Source organism: Ictidomys tridecemlineatus, chromosome 13 (genome assembly GCF_052094955.1).
Source record: "Ictidomys tridecemlineatus isolate mIctTri1 chromosome 13, mIctTri1.hap1, whole genome shotgun sequence".
Classification (NCBI taxonomy): Eukaryota; Metazoa; Chordata; class Mammalia; order Rodentia; family Sciuridae; genus Ictidomys; species Ictidomys tridecemlineatus.
In genome coordinates this window covers 93,487,691-93,510,219 of record NC_135489.1, presented here as the reverse complement: position 1 = coordinate 93,510,219, position 22,529 = coordinate 93,487,691, and the positions used below count along the sequence as shown (strand labels likewise).

General features: G+C 39.1%; 1 protein-coding gene across 4 annotated transcripts in view; it reads left to right on the top strand.

Annotated features, from left to right (window-relative positions):
* The window catches only part of LOC101968704 (contactin-associated protein-like 3), a 202,562-nt gene that overhangs the window by 109,027 nt on the left and 71,006 nt on the right, over window positions 1-22,529 (top strand). For 3 of the 4 annotated variants that reach the window (XR_013429916.1, XM_078030583.1, XM_078030581.1), the window contains exons 4-9: window positions 911-1,058; window positions 6,411-6,614; window positions 7,304-7,488; window positions 8,357-8,500; window positions 12,281-12,542; window positions 19,142-19,285. Coding sequence is in view for 3 of the 4 variants with exons in the window: in XM_078030583.1 (XP_077886709.1) it covers window positions 911-1,058; window positions 6,411-6,614; window positions 7,304-7,488; window positions 8,357-8,500; window positions 12,281-12,542; window positions 19,142-19,285 (1,087 nt within the window). In the remaining variant the exon portion in view is untranslated. The remainder of the gene's footprint in view (window positions 1-910; window positions 1,059-6,410; window positions 6,615-7,303; window positions 7,489-8,356; window positions 8,501-12,280; window positions 12,543-19,141; window positions 19,286-22,529) is intronic. The other variant, XM_078030582.1, reaches the window with a different exon arrangement.

Here is a 22,529-nt window from a genome sequence, read left to right as displayed (position 1 = left end):
AGTGATCTCAAATAAATGCGTATGTGCGGGAACATCAGTCTTCCCCTTGTTCCCGCACATTTTTATTAGTTTTGATTTTTGATTAACGTGTCCTAATTGTACATGGTAGTGATCCAACCTCCTTCACCTGCTCTCCCCCATACACAGCTGGAAACGAGACAAAATTCTTCTTTGCTCTCTCTCTGGTCTTTCATGATGATGATCAGGTGGTGATACCAGGCAGAAGCACTGTCCTTTGCCCTAGGCAGATAAGGTTGGGGGGGGGGTGTTCCCTGGATACCCCCAGAACTCTGGCCACAGGAAATCTGAGTTTTGAAGTAGAGTAGGAAAGAAGACCTGCACTGATGTGGAGACAGCCAGGTGACACGGGATGAACTCTGCAACTGAAGTAAAACCCCTAGGATGAGAGCCCTCCCACCCTAGGTGGTAGCCACTGACCTCCAGCCGTCTCCTGTCTGGAACCTAAGGGGGTGGGGCCAGATCCATGCTAGGTCCCTTCCCCCCCCTCATGTCCCATTCACGTCCATTCTTCTGTAGCATTGGATGTTCATCACCCAGGTGTTTTATCACCTTGGATGATGTGGTTGATGGGAGCATCTTTATTTCCTGGAGATTAGAGGAGGAGATAAAAAATTCAGAAAAGCAAATTTGATGGGAGCTACTGTGTTTATGGACATGTTAAAGGTGCTGATGAAATTTCCACTGTCCCATAAATACAGAAAACTTGGACAATGGTGACTGATGGAGAGACCCGGGAGAGGGCATCACATCTGGGCTAAACGTTAGCAGACATTCTTGAAAGAGGGCTTTTCCACAGCAACAAAGCGCACTTGCTGTGCCATCCATGGAGCGGAGGCCAAGGGAATGTGGCTCTCTGTCCTGACCTGGATCTTTCTCTGATTTCTCGCAGGGATTTTCAGGAAACACAAATGCAGACAGCGTGGTGCACTACCGGCTCCAGCCCCCCTTCGAAGCCAGGTTCCTGCGCTTCCTGCCTTTAGCCTGGAACCCCAAGGGCAGGATTGGGATGCGGGTCGAGGTGTATGGGTGTGCATACAGTAAGTAGCCTTGGTTGCTGGAAGAAATCCACACCTGCATTAGATGCCGCAAAAGCCAAACTGCCACCTGAACTTGACTTCTGATTTTTAAATAACTGTGCAGCCAAACTGATTTTTTTTTTTTAAATCTTGTGTCTATCTTCCCATGACAGAGTGGACTTTAGTTTTTACTTTTTATAGTTGAATTTAGAGGTGGACCTTAATCAAGATGTATTAATATTTAGATTTCCAGAGTTTAACAGAGTACTTACAATGTAATAGCCATTGAATAAAGTCAATAAAGTTTAAACCAGGGGCAGATGATGCTGTTCTTCTGATGCAGACACTCAGTATAGGAATGCAGGGGGGTTGGGGGGCTCCGGTTTCTTAGGCACAGCGCCTGCTCAGTGGTGTCTCAGTTCTGACTCTGCCTCTCTCTGTTGACGTCCCTGGGAAACCTCTGTCCAGTGCACTGAGGCTTCACTTTTTCTTCCTTGGTAGGGATACATGTATATGCATTATGTCAGCCTCTTTTTCTCATCTATTATGTCATTATGTCAGCCTCTTTTTCTCATCTATTAACTATAATCAAAGTCAAAAGACTGGCTTGAAATTCTAGCTCCTTGGGAGCTGATGCAGAAAGGTCACAGGTTCAAGGTCAGCCTGTCTCAAAATAGAAAATTAAAAGGGTTGGGAATGCAGTTTAAGGGCAGAGCACTTGTCTAGCCTGAGGGAGACCAAAGTAAAAAGAATGGAACTAATGTGAGTATATAACACAGACGTGAAAAGCAGACCATGGAATTGTGTGGCCGGAGTTTATCATCTAGCCGTTATTGGATAATCCAGGATATACTTGTTCTATTTCTTTATATCATCATAGATTATTGTCAGAATGGGACAATAATAAAAAATAATTCCTGTGTAGACCTGGAGAACATGCAAAGAATAGACTGGATAGAAATATCTTTGGCATCTCAGGTTTGGTCAGGTTGGACCCCCGTGTGATACCATTTGCACACAAACACCCGCCTCCATTCTTTGCTAATCCCGGCTTTGACCCTGCAGAATGTTAATTTTCTAAAACATAATAATCATCTACCACCCATGAAGTATTTAAAGTCATGAATGCTATTATTCACATTCTGTGACTCAACCCCTGTGCAAGCCAATTACTTTCCTAACTCTGTAATCTAATGTTTACATTTCTATGGGACGTTAAGTATAATGGTGTTGTTTTGCCATCCGACTTTCTTTTCTTCCCCTCCCATTGGTCATTTTCTTTCATCACTGTATTCCCTTGAACCCAGCTGAGTTCACTGATGCAATGGCTACAGTGTCTGATACTTGGAATTTCTCTTTGATGCTCTGAAATTAGCTTGTCCTCCCATCACTCTGAAACAACTTCAGGTTTACTGACTTCAAAGCAGAACACGCTCTTTGATGGGGATTTGCCATTAGCTTGATGTTCCTTCATGAGGAGATGCTACTCCAGCTCCTCAAAGTAATATTGGAAAGATCAAAGCTCTGTGACCAGTCCCAAGAAGCACAGTGCACCGTGCAGATCTTGTGGAATCTCTCGGCACCGTTAACTTCTGTAGACTTGAGCTGTTGGGTAAGAGTCACTGAGGAAACAAGATGCAGATGGATAAGATCTCACCACTACTGAGTAATTCAAAATATGTCCTCCAGAAGGTGAATCTCTACAATGTCCTTTTTGTCTTAGAGGAATTATTTTTCAGATGTATTGATTTTGTGTATGCTGTTGACACTTTAAGTTAATAAGGGTGGTACATTTTAGTATTTTCATATGTATGTCCACTGCCCTGTTTTGATTCAAGAACTTTATTATGGGATATGATGTTGCTTTAAGGCAGTGTCTTTTCCCAGTTACACTCTATTTATAGCAAAATGCTCACTATCACTATAAATTTTCATGGATTCTGATTAGCATGTGCAGTTTCTCTATCTCTGCCGCTTTTCCAGATTCTAGGGATTGGACCCAGACACCCACATGTGCTAGACAGAGGGCTGTACCACACGTTGAGGTATCTGAATGGGGACATAGATTTTACCAAATTCCTCCCAGACAGGTGAATACTGTCTGTGACAATAAGTTCTTAGTCTTCCAGGAATTAATCTTTGAGAGCCTCTGAATGCATCTGTCTTTGGCTCTTTTCCAATATTCCTTTCTGGGAAGCGCCGTGATGATGTAATGGTACCAATCATCTTCAAGTGTCACTTCTACACTTTCTCTTGCCTCTAAAATGAATAGACAGACATACTTCCCAGTAAGATTTAGGTCACCAGCGATTGAAATGAGTCAGGCTCAGGAAGAGGCTGGCTGGCAGAGAAGGAGGCACCTTAGGAGTGGGGTGGTTGTAAATATCTCTCTCCTTGCCGGGAGGGATCCAACCATGAGACTTGAAAGTTGAAGATTTCTTGCATCCTTCAGAAATGAAATTCATTATCATTTTAAGCTGTTGGCTTTCCTGTAAGTCCTCTGTGTGCTGTTGAAAACTAATTTCCACCTTTTTTTTTCTCTCTGCCCAGAGCTCTAGAAATCATAAGCACTTATCCACTGTGGGCCTTCTGTGTGCTAAGCACTGTTGTGAAACTCCACGGATGTTAACGCGTCGGATTCTCACAACAGTCTTGTGAGGGAAGGCCTGTTTTCAGTCTCATGTCACAGATGAGGAAACTGAGCTCAGAGAAGGTGTGTAACCTGTGTAGGATGGAACTAAGATTCACGCTTTAACTCCTTTGTCCTTCCTCTGAACTACTACTCTATATTATGAAATGTCCCTAAAAGGGAAAGAAAAGAGCTGGTAATGGGACTAGAACAGAGTCTTAATATATAAGACAAATTAACCTCCATCCTGGAAAATATAGCTCTATCTAATGGTGGTGTATCTGTGTTGTTAATAACCACAGAAATCCAGTAATCAAAACTATAATCTCAATTGGTAAGTTGAACAATTATAAACCAAGTTCATACCAAATTAGACAAGCACTTCCTCTTTTAAGCCAAGAACTAAGTTGTCTCCAGTCATTTTGGATGGCAGAATAACTTGAAGAAGTTTGGTTTTCTAATTTTCCAGTATCCCTCTGCATTTCCTATTCATATAATTGAATTTTGTACCAATAAATTTTTCTCTTAAAGGTTATTATGAAAGTTTATAATAAATGTGATACTGAATTTTTATTATTTTTTGGTTTTATTCAAATATATATTATAGAGGTTCACTTGTATTGATTAGGACTATAAATATTTATTTGCTCTTACAAGAGTCTTAAATTGCTAAAAATGTGGCAGATGGGGAAAAGGTTGACTTTTAGACTACCTGTAAGCACCAAGTCCTGAAAGGCTTGCTTCCCCGATGGGCAGATCACTCCTGAGAGAGACTTTGTGGAGATCTCCCTCACCAGCACCCAATTTTCAAAAATTAAAATTGCTGCTTAATTTTTGAGCTAAATGTTCTTTATCGCAAACATGTGCTTTTATTTAGTTTCATTTTTTTCATGTATTGACTTCACAAGTCAGAGTTGACTATTTTTTTAACTTGGATTTTTTTTTATTATATTAACTTATTTCATTCAAAAGTCCCCATACTGAGTTAAAAGCATGTGGTTAAATTTCTAGATTGAAGCAGCGCAGTCACATTTGACAGGAAGTCAAGGCATTACCTAAGGGACTAGAGTTTCAAGGTCATCACCTTGAAACTGGTCTTGAAACAAGTCTTCTAACACTTATGCTTTTCCATTTGCCTGAGAAAAACGTTTCAGGAAATCCCCTTCGTGTTTCTTAGAAAATCAATCCTGCTGTGGTCTAGAGTAGTCACATGGGGAATAAGGAAAAGCAAAACTCAAAACCAGATCGAAATCACCCAGGCAAGACCTCTTCAGGAGCAGAACACTGTGTTAAACAACTACAAAATATAAAAGCACAAATATTAGCGTTATCTTTGAGCAACACATAAAGACACAGAGGTGATGGGAACAGCAAAATGTGAAGTCTTTGCTGTCTTTCGAAAACTTGCCTTAATTAATTGCCATCTCCTAACTGTATGTGGCTTCATTTGGATTTGACAGTTTTGCTTTTAATTGTGCACATAAAATTAGTTCTATAACAAGGAATAATTGGTTTACATATATTTTGCACAGAATGTGTGTATGTGTGTGTGTGTGTGTGTATAAAGTAGAACTTAATACAATAATTTCTCCTGCACACATTAACCCCATGTGAGAAAATCAGACTTGTAAACTTTCAAATATTAAGCTGCACAAAATGGATGATTTTTTGAGGCAGAATTTTTTAATATATTTTTGCATAACCTAAAGAAAAGGGATAACCACAAAAAAGACTTGCAGAAATATTTTTTTGTGAAATTAAATACGATAAACAATCTATCTCAGCTTGAATGATTGGGCTGGTTGGCTTCTGATGGCTTCACATGTTTTGTGCACCTCTGTTTATTAGAAACATATATTTTTCTGAAGATAACTGCTTTCTTTTTCTTCCTTCTACTTTTGAAAAAACACAAGAGATTTTTCTGGGTAACGTTAAATTTTTTTGTATGTCTGTTGTTCCATCTTCAGTTGATTTTGACAGATGTTCTTTTGTATTATAGATAAGACACACTTGCTTTTTGATGAACTGAATGATCATGACCTTTATAGTTGAAATTGTAAGGCCCCGTTAGAAAGCTGAGAAGAAACGGCAGAATTGTAGTTCTGACAGGCTTCTCCGGAAGGCCCAAAATAGTGTTATTGAAGTCATGCTCTCTCAACAAAGCATCGAAATAAAAAATGTATGCCTTTATTAGTTAAGGTCCTCCAGAGAAACAGAACCAGCTGTGTGTGTGTGTGTGTGTGTGTGTGTGTGTGTGTGTGCGTGAGTGTGTGTCTTTTACAAACAAAATCTTCACTAATGTGTGTACATGTATAAGAATCAAGAGAAGTCAAAGTTACTGGGAATGAATAAATCATTTAAATTGAGTGACACTGATTCTTAACAGAAGAACGATCTTAAAACAGACAACTCATTTGGTAGAAATATAACATTTCCTGATTTTTAAAAAATCAAATAGAATGAGAAGAAATAAACCAGTATAAAGACAGAAGTCAATGAGAATATATTAATAAATGTGTTTTTCAATGATCAATTTGGAAAATGAAAAAGCCTACCAGTGAGTATCAGGTATATCAACTTGTGACACCAATCAAGAATACATTGTTATCAGTGTTTTCCTCAATGAGCAACTAGAAATGTAACCTGTGTGTTTGCGTATATTGAGGTGTATTGGCCTATCCATTTTCAGGTGCAATGTACACTGTATTACAGTTAGAATTACTTTGTCATATCCTCTTTCCCAGGATCTCAGGTGGTTTATTTTGATGGACTAGGAGCCCTGCTATACAGATTGGATAAAAAGCCCATAAGACCCATAAAAGATGTTATTTCTTTGAAGTTTAAAACCATGCAGAACAATGGGATTCTACTCCACAGAGAAGGACAACATGGAAATCACATATCTCTGCAATTAATTAAGGGAAAACTTGTCTTTTCTCTAAATTCAGGTAAAAGGCATTTGTTCTTTCATGCCAGTGATTAAAATAAAAATCTGGCTAGTTGGAAATACATCCATTGGTACTTAATTTTCACAGTTAAGGAAAGAGACCATATGATTTATCAGTGAAACCAAACACCTTTGAGAGTTCAGGGACACATTACTGATAGTTTCCCTGGGATAATGAGTGCAAAGTGGAATTGTCATGGGAAAGTGCGAATGAGAACTGAGGGACATTGCTAGCAAATGCATCCAGCCTGTACACATCTCCAGTATGATTTACGCAAACAGCACTTATTTTGACAACTGTGTAAGAAGGCCATTATAAATGCATTTACATACAATATATCACATATTGTCATTATACATAATCATACAGATAAGAATAGGCTGTTGTGAAATTATGAGCTGGTGCCTATAGTGATGTTCTAGCAAAGAAAATACTTGCAAGGTAAATGAGGATGTCATGAAAAGTCATAAAAAACAAATCACTAAAAAAAAGGCAATTTCAACAAAGTATAAAAGTGAATACAAAAGAAATCACAAAAGATATCAAGATGTCATTGTGTTCAATGAAGAGAAAGATGGATGATACTACCTAGGATGGAAGGGTGGACATAAGTTGTAGTGCTGATGCAGCAAGGGGAATCCATGGTTTTTAACAGAACCACCTCAGCCTGCTGTGCTTTCTCCTTTCAGGCAATGCCAACCTGCAGCCTGCTGGTGCCCACGTGAACCTCACCCTGGGCAGCCTGCTGGATGACCAGCACTGGCACTCCGTCCTCATCGAGGTCCTCAGCACTCATGTCAACTTCACGTTGGACAAACACACTCGTCATTTCCATGCAAGGGGAGAATCCAATTACCTGGATCTTAACTTTGAGGTTATCATAAATTGCATAATTTAAAAAAAAATTATAGTTGTAGATGAATAGAATGCCTTTATTTTATTTGTTTATTTTTATGTGGTGCTGAGGATCAAACCCATACGTGAGGCACGGGCTCAACCACGGGCCACAACCCCAGCCCTATAAACAGTTTCTTAACTTCTTTGAGGACATAACATCTTTTGCAATGTATCTCCAGTATGTATCTGACTTTTCAATAACATCTATTCTGCCTGTTCTTCAAGGACAGTTTTGAGCTACTTTTGATCACATGAAGAATCAGAGCAAACCAGGAAAGCTGTGATGAGTGTCTGATTCCCATGGTTTTGGCACATAATATCTACAGAGACCCTGGTCTATACCAGATCATCCATGATTTTATTACCTTAACTGTATAATAACAAAATATAGGACCCAGTGTAGAGGTTGGCACTTTATGGGCCCGAATCTGGTCTTATTTTAAAAGAGCCATTTTGTCGTTTTAAAAAGTTTCATTGGAACACGTGTCCTTTTCCAAAATATGTTGTCTGTGGCTGCTTCGGTGCTAAAACTACACTATGGAGTGGTGCAGAAGGTACCAAGTGACCCACAGAACAAAAAAATATTCACAACGTGGCCTTTCACAGAGGAAGTTTGTCCACCTTTTTCTTTAAGTTAATGCACAAAGTCTGGTGCTAGAAATAACACCATCAAAAAGTGCCACCTAGAATAGGGGGGCCTCATTTGAAATGAACAAATGTGGAAATATAATCGGACACAGATGGATTTGTGACCACCATTGCTTGCACCTGTTAATCGTAACTGTTTTAAACAGATAATCAAAACATCACTAAACAATGTTATTTATGTCATTTTTCTTTCTAAGATCAGCTTTGGAGGAATCCCGACATCTGCAGGGTCCCTGGCAATCTCACATACAAACTTTCATGGATGTGTAGAAAATCTTTATTATAATGGAGTGGATATTGTTGAATTAGCCAAGAAACACAAACCACAGGTCCTTGTTATGGTAAGAAGCTTAAAAGGAAAGGGAAGGAAAATGAATTCTTAGTGTTTTGTGCCCTTAAAATATTTCTTTTGGGTGTTCATTTCATATAATATTCATAAAATCAACTCTTATTATTTAAACAGTGGCCATGTGATAGAAGTTTTTTATTATGTATTAAAAAGCTAAAAAGTAAATGTGCCTTGCAGGATATGCTTATTTCATGTTAATATGAAGTAAAGTAACTTCTTATTTTTGCATGGAGATCAGACTTTGTATGTCTCAAATATTTTGGGCATTATTATTCTCAGGGGACTAATTATTTTGCAATGAAAATCTCCAATGAGATATCCCTAAATAACTGGAAATATTTCCAAATCAGTAAACTTCTTTCCATGTTTAAAATTAAAAATATCTAAGTTTTGGGTTACAGAGCAAGTTCATGTTCAGTTTGACAAGTCTTAGAAGCACATCTTGGGACTACTTACAGATATTGTTTTAAAAAGTGTTTTCTTTCCTCTTATGGGCTGCAAGGAGTTGGCTTATGGGTTTTAGAACCAAAATCTGACAATACCTTTGGTTCTGGCTCAATAGGTCACAAAATGAATAATTCACTTGGGTTTGCAGGTAGAAAGCGGGAAAATAGCCATGAGACCTATGAATCTTCCAAGGAGCTTAAGGGGAAAAAAGAGGAGGAGGAGGAGGAGGAGGAGGAGGAGGAGGAGGAGTTAGAAGCCTACTGTGATCCATGCCAAGGAAACATAAATGGTGGCTAAGAAAACATCAAGGTGCTCGAAAAGTGAAACCCTAAGGGAACACTGATAAGAAGGTTCCAGGTACCTTTGACAAGGTGAAAGATAAAGGAAGAACAGTCTTTTACCTGAAGTCCCCGTCCTTGGAGAAACTGAGACATTGAATATTCCTGGGACAGGAAGGAGAAGGGAGACTCTCGGTTACTGACACCAGCTTTGCCAGAGGTGCATTCTCAGAAACCAACCTAATGCAAAGATGTGTCTGGACAATGGGCCTCCACACCAAGAAGCCTAGCTAACACCTCCGGAACTTCAACCCATCATGTATTTGCCAATCCCTGGTGTAAAGAAGAGTCCTTCATCCCCACCCTGACATCTTTGCGCTGTTGCCCTACGTACTATCATTGAGGTGAATGGGAATGAGTTAAAAATGAGTCACAAGGAGCCACAACTATTGGAGGGACTCAGACATTGTTTTCCATGCAAATTTCATATTACACTGGATCACTGATGGATTTCTTGGCATAATTATCATCTGATTATAACCAATCAGGAGAACCACAATAACCCTGACACTTATGGAGTCCTAAATATCCTTCTAAAGAAAACTATTAACCAATTAATTGCATTGGTTGAAGATGGTGAAATGTTATCAGTTTGACATGGAAACAAGCAAAAAGAAGATTCCTTTCAAATTATGCATGGGAATAAAAAAACGGTAGATATAAGAATTCCACTTTGAGAGTTATTTCAATGTCAGATGTTCTTTATAAAAATAGAAAATCTGTTGCTTCAACATTTAAAAGAAAAAAAATATAATATATATATATATAATATATATATGATATATATACATATATATAAATAATTTGGTAAATTCAATTGCCATAATTGACTCATTCACCTAATCATCACTCATCTGTGGCAGGAAGTTTCACTTCTGTGTGGGTGCAAACAACTACCACCTAAACAATGAGGACAAGTGTTTGGAACAACCCAGCCCCGGTAGGCTGAAGAGGGAGAGGCAGACAGTCAGGAGTGCACAGAGTGCTGTTTATTGGGGGGTCTTATGGACAGAAGCTCCATCCTGGGTGGCAGCAAAACCAATGCATCTCCACAATTTGGGTCAGAAGGAGGGGCATATGTATGGATTAGGTCAAAAATGACTTCATGCAAACCAGAATGTTCCTGGCTTCTCTTAAGCTAATACCAAAGAACTGGGCTCATTCCTGCACCAGGGTCAGGTTCTGAAGCTCCACCTACCACTCTAATGGTCTTATCTATTTGTAGTTTGCTGCAAAACTATGCAGAACAAAACTGGCCAGCTTCCTCTGGGACCCTGATTGTTATGACTCAGGATGGCTGTGGTCAGGTCAGACTGGATCCTCACCATTTGCAGCTTACCAAAAAAATTAAAAAATTAATAATAGTCTGATGGTTAGATTTATACTATGGGTTAGTGTCTATTACTGTTCATCTTTTTATATTTAATTCATCATAGCAATTTTTTTACAATAAAATTTATCACATTCAGTAGAATTTTTTTAAAAAGCCAAGAATGGATGTTCTGATTTATATATATATAGTTTTAATGTACATTGAAGATTATTTTAAAATGAAAACTGAATTATTTTAGTTTCTGAAGTATGCTAAGACAGAATTTTTAAAAATATGATTCAGTCTTAAAAGTGACTTTAATCCTTGGATCAGTAATTCTAAAACTTGGCTTTAGCTTGGAGGCACCAAAGGAGATCTAAAAGATACTCTCACCTCAATCCACTCCAGGAGACTGGGATTTAATTGGTCCGGTTGTGGATTTTTAACAGCCATTGGGTTCAACATATACAGTATATTAATAAAAATTATTCAAAGAAAATTCCAAATAGAATAAAAATTGCTTTTTCTCTGTAACTGAAATTCATACATGTAAATAAATACCCACTGTTCCTTCCTTCCACCATCTGGAAATAAAAAACAAAAACAAACATAAAGAACAACATAAAGATGGCGCCTTACTTGCCAGATATTAAAACATGCCCAAAGCCCATAAGAATCAATGTGAGGTGGGGTTAGGCCAGTTGGTAGAACAAAGCAAAGACATCAGAAAGATCCCAGTCTACTTATAAGTTAGTAACAAGTTGTAGGGTTCAGCTCAGTGAAAAAATGGAGGAACTATCTCATAAATTCTTCTGGAAAAGACCAGTGTCCAGAAGGCAGAAAGTAAAGCTGGATCACTATTTTGAATATACCAAAATATGTAAATTTCAGGAAGATGAGAAACTAACAACAATGATAGCAATTCTTGGAAGAAAGTCTGCATGATTATGCATAGAACCTGGTGGGGGGCATGAAACTTTCCTAACAAACTGGAAACTCAAAAGCTACCCAAGAAAACAGAGACATGATTGAATATAAAAATTAATATCTTCATGCTAAACACACTATAAGCAAACTTTTTATGTAACTGCCTGAGCTGGAAAAAAAGAAAACATTTGGAATACTGTCAAAGTATAATTTTTCAAAAGCTAAACAAATATGAAGCAAGTAATTATTGAAAAACCTTATGTCAAAGATGTAATTGACTCATTAATTAATGAGAAAATCAGTAAAATAATGAAGTTGGTACAAAGTATATTTTGAGGAATGTTATTTAGGAAAGATCAAATGTTGTTCAGGAGAACAGTCAGTGTATGGAAATGTCCTGGTCATTGTCATCCATCAGAGGACTGGAAAATGGCAGACATAGAATAACTCCTATTGAGTTAGATGATACCTTTGCTAATGCTGAGAAATAGAAAAGAGGAGATTTTCACACACACACACACACACACACATTCTCTCACACAAAGTCATCAGGATAGGTTTTCCCAATTATGATAATACTTACATTGGAAAATCAGACAAATAACATAGATTCAAGCTTTATCAAGTAGATTAGTTGATAACATTCTGGATTGAAAAAAAAAAGCCCTTGTAAATCTGTGAAAAGTCTATCTTTCATTAGACAGAAGCTCCGTGAAGCTCTAAACATGACCTTTTGTTTTATTTATAGGGAAATGTGTCCTTCTCATGTCCACAACCACAGGCCATCCCCGTCACTTTTCTGAGCTCTAGGAGTTATCTGGCTCTGCCAGGCAACTCTGGGGAGGACAAAATATCTGTCACATTCCAGTTTCGAACATGGAACAAAGAAGGACGTTTGCTGTTGGGTGAACTGTGGCATGGTGCGGGAAGTTTTCTCCTCTTTCTTAAGGATGGAAAACTCAAACTGAGCCTCTTCCAGCCAGGACAGTCATTGAGAAACGTCACAGCAGGTAATGCATGTTCACGTAAACCTTACAACCAACCAGAGGGGGAATCATTGTGTACTAAGTCAATACCTGAGGTCACGAGACACCTAATGCTCTTATTTGGAGGAACAGGATGGCCATTTTCCTTGAGGATCTTCCAGACTGTTTATATGAGGGACATGTAGCCATTACTGTAGTGATTCTTGAACCCCAAATGATTATATACAAGAAACGAGAACCCAGCAGCTCTGGAGGCTGAGGCAGGAGGATTGCAAGTTCAAAGCCAGCCTCAGCAACTTAGTGAGTCCCTGTCTCTAAATAAAATATAAAAAGGGCTGGGGATGTGGCTCAGTGGTTAAGATCCCCTGGTTCAATCCCCAGTACCAAAAAAAGAAAAAAAAAAGGAAGGAAGGAAGGAAGAAGAAGTGCACTTTTCTGCAGATCTACTCCTGATATATCAGAAAAATATGTCCTATACTTAAGCTCCATTTCCTGATAAACAGGTGCCCAGCCTCCATCCAGTAGAAATGCTGAGGGGACCTAGTGAAGCAGACACCACACAGAGATGTTCACTTTTCTGCTACTTTCCTCCCTTCTCCATCTCTCCTCCTCCCTCTGCCTGCTCTCCTCTTCTGCTATGGGGAGAGGTATTCTCCACACAGTAGGTAACTTGCAGCAAAGGAGGAGATGCACGGAAGCAGCCTTGGAGATTTTGAGCCCTGGGTTCTTGCAATCTCAGGAAGGATCTCAGACGAGTCATATGCAGGAGTCCATTTGGGAAAGTGAGAATAAGAGAGAAGTGTACAGCACAGACATGAATGGCTCAGCCTGTCTCTGAAGAGAAGGGAGTGGCCTTACAGAACTGAGGATTTCTAAGGGGTCTGAGTTTTTTTTGTCCTTGTTCTATTCTCTTGAACCCCCTTAAGTGGTTAATTATGTGAATTAAGTAGAAGGGAACTTGATGTCAGGGTCACAAGGAGTGGTCATAACATGGTTTTGGTGACAAGGGAGGGTCCTGGCCACTTGGTTACAAGAGATGGTGGTGGCATGGTCTGGAACTGGGAGTTCCATTAAGGGATTATAATTAACCTTGGTTGGAGAAGGTTCTGGAACACCAGGCCCATCTCTCTGGAGCTTATCTGCTTTGATGAAAGTTCCCCCTGACTTCAAGCTAGACTTCCCTGAAGGGATTATGATTGTGTATGGGTTGGCGAAGGCTGGACAGTTTGTCCCCCAGCCCTGCCATTTTGCAGAAGGCTGCCTGCCCAGTCAGGCTCCCTGTGGCCTCAGGTTGGGGACTCACGGAGTTTTCTTAGTGATGTGTCTGAGGTCTTCCCTGTTTCTTACTGCCCTCTGTTGTCTTTCCCCTACCCACCGGCTCATGGCCGACTCGCCTACCAGACAAATTGTTAACTGTTGCCTTGTCCTGAAAGGTGCCAGCAAATACCAGGAGCCCTTACCCTTTTGCTGAAGGCTGACCCATTTTCAAGACACCCTGTGTTCAGGGAAGAATCTCAGCAATTCAAAAATCACAGAAGCCCCTAAGCCCTCCACTATTTTCCCCTTGTGAAGTGGAAACCTTTGTCTTCAAAGAAGGGACAACAATAGGAAGGAAATCTGGTTTTATTAGCACAATGGTTATCCCCCCCATCAGGCCCCCTTTTTCCCATCTCCCTCCCAGGACCTGTTTTTGTTGGGCAGATGCTTTCCCTGCTGGGTGAGGGGCTCAGATCCTCAGGAGACAAACCTAGCAGTAGATTTGACACTGATCTGCTGTGTGGTGTGGGCAAGTTTGGTAACTACAGGGTTTATTAAATTTTCCTGATTGGATTTGCAGATTTAGGACAAGATCTGAGTCCTGAATCCGTATCATGCCTAAATTGGCCTCAGGGCTTTTCTTAAAACAGGAAGGGAGTTTAAACAAGAAGAAGGGGCAAAGGGTCATTTTCCATAAGACCAGGGATTATCAGGCCCCAAACAGATTTCTTTCGGCCTGAGACACACTTGACTACTGCTGAATATTGCTGACGAAAGTCGGATTTTGAGACCTAAAAAGAAGGAATTTAGAAAGTAGGGCCTTATTTCAATACTTCTGGAATAATCCAGCAAGCACAGATATTAGAATCTGTATCTACCCTCCCTGTGATCCCAGAAAAATGACTGAAGATAAAACAGAGGTATTCAGATTGGACATGTATTCTTCATCTTTTGAAAATGCAAAGCTATTTTCTGTTTCCTCACAAAGAGCACTCCCCACAGTACACAAACATATGTCAAAGAGCAACTCATTCACTAGTAACAGAACCCATTCTGAGGAAATAAAAAGGAGATCACCTGCCAGTTTAGTGAATCTTCTTCACAAAGAGAGAAAAGAATGAAATGGTCTTATTATTGAATAAGTATTAAACCAGACTTCCATGCCCATCTCAGCGATTGCTATCAAGACGATAAAAAAGAGAAAGAAATCTCATCCATCTCTGTAGCCAACCAGCTGTCACCCATTACACATAAGTCCTCAAGGTTAAAAAAAAAAAAGTCTAATAAATAAGCCAGGCTCAGGGGCACATGCCTAGCATCTCAGCTGCTCTGGAGGCTGAGGCAGGAAGATCACAAATTTGAGGCCAGTCTCAGCAACCTAGGGAAACCCTGTCCAAAAATAAAAAAATAAAAAGGGCTTGGGATGTGGCTCAGTGGTTAAGCTCCTCTGGGTTCAATACCCAATGCAGGAAAAAAAAAAAAGAAAAGAAAGAAAAATCCAAGAAACAAGACCATGTAAAAGTAGAAGGGAACTATCAGTGAAGAGGAACAGGATGTGGGAGGAGAGGGGATGGTGTGTGGGAATGTCCAAAATGTGTCACCTTCATGGGAGAATGTGAGGCCCACTACTCAGTATAATTAATATGCTCTAATAAAGAATTTCCTACCAAGAAAAGATAACTCCTATTCAGGTAAGAGGGCCCAACAGGGCCTTTTGCTACAATAGCCCATACTAAATTCCTCTGGTAGATGGGGAGACCTCTGTAACGACTCCTTGTTTTATCCAGAAGAAAACTACAGCCCTTCCCTCTTTGACAAGCAGGTAAGTCACAAGGTGGGGCCAGTACCCTGGTTAAACCCCCACACAGACATCTACAAATCTACATGTCAAAGAAACGTCTCCAGGACCCCAAGAAAAAAAATGTCCTTAGGTTGTCAAACTACAAAAAATCTAAATCGAATTTTTGTAAGTTTTTTTTTTATAAGATTTCTAAAGTTATTTTAAAACTAAGCATTTTTTTCCCTGAATCTACATACACATCAAAGAGGCAGAGGAAGAATTTACACGTTTTCTTTTTTTTTTTTTTAAAGAGAGAGTGAGAGAGGAGAGAGAGAGAGAGAGAGAATTTTTAATATTTATTTTTTAGTTCTCGGTGGACACAACATCTTTGTTGGTATGCGGTGCTGAGGATTGAACCCGGGCCGCATGCATGCCAGGTGAGCGTGCTACCGTTTGAGCCACATCCCCAGCCCCAGAATTTACACCTTTTCTAAAAGAAATGTTCTAAGAAAAGGGAGCGCGAGTGAAAGTCTTTGGCATTAAGGAAGTTTTTGTTTGTGTGTTGCTGAGGCTGGCTTTGAACTTACAGGCATGCGCCACTGTGGCCAGTGATGTGTGGTTTACACCAGGAAAGCCAGTTCAAAAAAGAACTCCAAATGCTTCACATGTATAGTCAGAAAAAGGAATCCTGAAGTGAAATTGCACATAAGTGCAAATCTAGCAAAACTGGTCAGTGTCCAAAGGACAGCAAAGCCCTGTGTTCCTTCCCTGAACTGTGTGTGTGTCTCTGAATAGATCTCACATGCATTGCTCTCTGTTCTCCACAAGTCAGTTTCTGTCCCAACACGGTTGTAAAATACCTAGTCAAAGATGGAGAGTTATAAAATCAGCTTAATTCTTTTACTGAAAAGATTCCCAGCCACCTCTTTGGTGCATTTCAAAGTCTGTTCAGATCTTTTCCTTCAGTAGTTAGACATTATTGCTAACATGTTGCATGTTTCCTAGATGTGGCAAAGTGCTGAGCAAGCGTTTTCTCCAGTTCCGGCTTGCACTTAACAAGAATCAAATACAATCAAAGTCCTTACATCACACCCACACACCCACCGCTTTAGCTGATGGATTTGGGAGAGTGACATTGTGCTTCCAATTTAGTTGTTGACAACAGATCATCTTCACATGCAAACATGTTTAAAAAGGCATCTCTGTTGTAGAACCTTACTTCATTAATTTAAGATTTCTCATTAAAATGTTCATAAATTCTGTGTATGATTTCCTTGGATATAAATTATGGTCAAAGACCAATTATAACCTAACAGTAAAAAAGAAATTATTTGCAGGATAAATGATAAACTTAAAAAAAAATTACACCAAGTTTACTTTCATTTTTCGAAAGATATTTTTAGAGGGCACTATCAGGATTTTACATAGTTATAAAAAGAACATGTCAAGGATTTTATTTAACTCATTAGTTAGTGAGGGAACCAGATGTTACAACAAATTCAAAGGATAATTCAGAGGATGACAGATAATTCAAGCAGAAAGTGACAATGAATTTACGTATAAGATAAAACTAGTCTGTTTCCTGGGGTGGGACTAGGGGGGAGGAGGAAAGAGGTCAGTTGGGTTTCCACCAAATTCATTGGCATGTCTGGGGACAACCATCTTTCACTTAATTTGACTTTTCTATGGTTTTAACAGTAGCAAAGGAGCTCAAAGAAGGTAAAAGGCACAGAGATGCACAGTATCAAAGGAACCCAGAGATTGTGTTTAGACAGGGCCTGTGTTTACATTAGTCATCCGGTGCGTTTCAAAGTACAGTTTTTACTTATGACTCTTAGTATTTCTGTTTCTGCTTCACATATCACTGAAGGTTAAAAGGGAAAACTGGAATATTAACGTTAATCTTTAAAATATAAGAACCACACTACATTTGAAATGCTAATAATATATTAACTTTTTTAAAAAAAGTATGTGTGGCAAGGAAATAAAATGAGCAAGAACCATTTTAATAATTAGCAGGCTTCCTAAGATCATCATCTAAAATGTTAAATGTATTACAAAAATTCCTCATAACCTAGAGGTTAATAGATTTGACTCCTTAAGATTTTTGCCTAATTTTGAAACATCAATGAAATATTCACATAATAGGCTAATTTCACTTTTAATCCATTTATTGGCACATATCTTTGACATATTACTTAATGAAAGAAAATAATAGACTACCTCTAGTGATTATAAATACTTAGTGCTTAAAGTTGTCATCAAAGAATTTCTCATGCTATCATATTATTTCAAAATAATATGATATAATAATACAGATATAAATGTAAATATATAAAAATAGTGTACTTACATGTAAGGTGTACCTCTAGTGACTTCCTAAGCATTTTAAATCAAATATTAAATAAAAGAAGGTACAACGATGTCTGCAATTGTAATGCTCTCATTCAGAGAACACAGGGACATATGTTAAAGATTTTAGCTGGGGTGTGGCTCAGTGGTTGAGTGCTTCCCTAGCTTGTGTGAGGCACTGGGTTCGATTCTCAGCATTACATATAAATAAGTAAAATAAAAGGTCCATTGACAACTAAAAATAAAAATAAGTTTAAAGAAGATTTTATTTAGCTCATTAGTTACAAGGAAACCAGTAAGATGAACCAATCAGTTCAAAGGAGAGTTTCAAGTACCATGCATGCTGGTTGACAAGGAATAACAAAATGAGTTTACAGATACAACTTCATCAATAACTAATTATTGTAGCTCACAGGCACAATAATTTGCATTTCTGTGGACAAAAATCATTTTACATTGCCACCAGTTTTGCTCAACTATTCTGAAGTCCCTCAAACAGTGAAAGCAGATTGACCTTGATGGATGCACTATAGTGGGTGCTTAATGACCTTTTCTCCCATTCAAGACTTTTACAGTTTTTCTTTTCTTTTTCTTTTTTTTTGTACCAGCGATTAAATTTAGGGCCATCAAACCACCACTGAGCCACATCCCCAATCCTTTTATTTTTATTTTTTTATTTTGAGACAGGTTCTCACTAAGTTGCTTACGGCCTTGCTAGGTTGCTAAAACTGGTCTTGAACTTGTGATTCTCCTGCCTCAGCCTCCTGAGTCACTGGGATGATAGGCATGTGCCACCACACCTGGCTACAATTATTATCGACTTAATTTCAACAACTATCTCCTGATTCTTTGAGAATATTTATTTTTATTAGATTTAGTGAAGCAAGTAAATATTCCCTTTGAAGACTGAACCTTATAAACTGCATTTTGAATCCCATGGGTAAAGACTTTGGGCATGTATGTCTGATCATTAAATTCAAGGTGCTACTTTAAGCACATTATCAGAATTTATTAAGTGACTCCTTAGAAGGAGTAATATTTTTCACCTATGTGCTCTGGTCAAAATAAATGAAATCCTTTCATTAAAGAAAGGTGGCTAATTTTTCCTTTTGCCTGTGATATAGCAACATGTAAATACTGCTCTCGCTGGACTGATTCAGTGGTCTGAAAAATTGTTTTCAAGTGTTTACAAAGTTCATAATTCATCGTTGCCTTTCACCGACCTTTCCTCCAGGTGCTGGGCTCAATGACGGGCAATGGCACTCTGTGTCCCTGTCTGCCAAATGGAACCACCTGAGTGTGGGGGTGGACAGTGACATGGCTCTCCAACCGCTGGTGACGGGGCTGACGGGTTCCAGCAACACCTATTATTTTGGAGGTAAGTGAAGGCAGGTCAACTACAGGGGACAGTGGAAACATCTTTATCTTTACTGCCCTGCCTGCATCCAGGGTCTCTTGTCAATTTAAATCAGTTCATATTAAGAAATGATCTCTCTCCTTCTATAACATATCTAAAAAGTTTAATTTTTTTAATCTTACTGATGCAAAAATCAATCCTTCCAGTAATTTTACTTACTGTTTCAGTGACCTCATAATTTCACATAATGTTAAAAGAAAATACATGCTAGCTACACACAGTAAACTGGAAACAAGTGGAATTTTTTCAGACGGCAAATGTCATAAGCAAATTCTCTACAACAGATGATTTTAGACTTCTAACAGCTTTTAAAAATCAAATAAATCAGGCTGGGGTGTGGCTCAGTGGTAGAGTGCTCAGCTAGCATGTGCAAGGCCCTGGTTTCTATCCTCAGCACCACATAAAAATAAATAAATAAAATAAAGGTATTGTGTCCAACTACAACTAAAAAAATAAATATTAAAAAATCAAATAAATCATATTGTCCAAAGTCATTGGCTTACTTAAAATCTTATGATACATATACTTCAACTCATATTATTTAATCATTTTTACAGCTCAGTTTATAAATGGATAAATAGATGTTTTTTAATAGGAAGGGAGTAATAGGAAGTATAAAGTATATTGTAAAGAATTTTTTGAACATCAGAAATAATAAACAAAAATGAATAAATAGGACACAAGTATACTAAATGTAGCCATAGCGCAATTGGTGTAAAGGGCCAGATATTTATATCCTCCCTAAATCCATATGGTAAAATCTTAACTTTGGGAGGATAATTAAGTCATAAGGGTGGAACCTCAAGAATGAGATTGGGATCCCTCATTAAAGGACCCAGAACTTCTCTAGCCGTCTTTCGGCTCTGCGAGGGTGGCCACCTGTGAACCAGAAAGCAGGCCCTCTGCACACCACGTCTCCCATCGCCCTCATCTTGGACTTGCCCGTCTCCAGAACTGTGGGACATTAAGTAACACTCAGTTGGTGGTGTTCGGTGTCGCCATCTGAACTCATTTAGGCATCCGATGGACAGCACAGATCTATTATTCGGAAGGAAATTTTGCTTTTTTATAAAATTTTTTTTATTAAAAGAAACACTAAAAGCAATGTCATGGATCCTAGATGCTTCCGTGAGATGTGATGTGCCTTCCAGATTAGGCTAGTATACCCGGAACGCCAAGGGAAGAGAAACGGGTGAGGGAGCCACACAAAGGAGCACAGATACCTGTGCATGCCAGGACTGTCCCCATGCCACGGTGACACCACCTATGGGAAAAGAAACTACGGGAAGGAAACTCATTCTGGAGTAAGAGAGCTTTCAACCCAGGAGGAGATTCCAGGGAATGTGGGCGCACTTCTCACCATACAGTTGCTGGATACCCCAACACCCAGGGCCACTTAACTAATGCAACCAGGTGTGGCTCTCACTGGAGTGCTTCACAGAACTACATCACCCTCCTTTCTTTTTCTTTCCCTTTTTAATTTTGAGGTTCCGGGGATCAAACCCCAAGGCTTGTGCATATTAGGTGAGCATCCTACCACTGAGCTAAACCCCACCCATCACCCATCCTCCTTTCCTACAAAATGAAGAATCATATGTACTCAGGAATATAGACCTAGTAGAAAAACTCTTTTGCATACATTCCACAATTGCCTTCTGATCCATCTGTGTGTGTGTGTTTCACATTGAACATGTACATTTTCAAACAAATAACCACATATATTCAAAGACTTCACTAAGCTGATTTGTGCCACAGAGTATATATTTATACTGTTACAGTAAATTGAAATAACCTAGAAAAATCCCTGAGCAAACAAAGCTAGTTAGGCTTCATACGTGACCTTAACCGTGTTTGATTTGCAAACGTAAGGCAAAATTTAACTTGGTTTATTTCTTGTAAATTCCTGTCTTTCAAAAATTCAAAACTGATGTTAATAGATCAGAAGACACCAACTAACTTATGTACACAGGGATTTTCCAGCACGGTATACCAAATGGGCAGTTGTACAACCAAACAATCGGTGTGTGTGTGTGTGTGTGTGTGTGTGTGTGTGTGTGTGTGTTCAGAAAGCAGATGCCCACTTTCATGTTGGAGGACAAAGCCTTCCCATTCCACCCTCATGGCAGAATCAACTCCCTTTTATAGCTGCCTCACTCGAGAATTGCTCTTAGCTCAAATAAAACACTTCACATTTTACTTTTCCTCAATTTACCTCTTAACAGTTGTACACATGTATCTATAGTTAGATGCTCCACTTCTCTGGGTAAACAAAAGGAGTTTCAGTTTCAAGACATCAAGGAATTAGCATCTTGATTGATCTTGAATGGATGATAATATAAGGAGCCCTCTAAATAAATAAATAGAAAATGCCGCTACACATGCCAAACTTTGGGACCATGCTCAGTTAGCTTTAGGAATGGTGGTCCAAGATTGTCAGCTATCTGAGGAGTTTTGCATGTTGAGGATGATGCTAAATTTAGGATTTCCAAGTATGAGTTACAAGATACCCCTTGCGTCTGCTCTCAAAAGATGTGATATTGTCAAATAATTATCTCTAATAAAAAAATTTTCCAACCAAGTGCAGATGAACAACAAACTGTTCAGGGACACTCTGTGAAGATGAGGACAAAAATCTGTATAATGAGAGCAGATGACAGAATTGTGATCCAAGTGGCTCTGTTTGCACAACTGTTAGCCCAGATGGAAAAGGTCCAGAGAGAATCCACCAGACAGACAATAGGAAGTGTGAAACGAGGCACTCTCTGGGAATATGTGTTCATACCCGTTCCCATTTCCTTCAGAAAGTATTTGATGTTTCAACTACATGAAAGCCAACGGCATTTCATGGAGGAATGTGTGAACATCTTGGGTGGGCAAAGCTCCCCCCAGAGCTGCCCTTATCCCTGGAAGCCACGAACGCGTTACATGGTGGGAAAGACATTGCAGATGTAATTAAGGTCACAGACCTTGACATGGGCACATGGTCCTGAATTCTCCAGGCAGGCTCAATGGAATCTTAAGAGCATGAGCCACAGAGCAGACAAAGTGTTAGAAATGGCGAGGCTGAACCTTTGATCCAAACATATAGGAAGTGTCAATAACCGTTTGAAATAGACACGCAGCAACCACCACCCAGGTGGGCATGCGCACAGGTAAAATCCTATTTTCTTCAGAGGTGATGAGATGGGTTGGCTTGTCCCTCCCT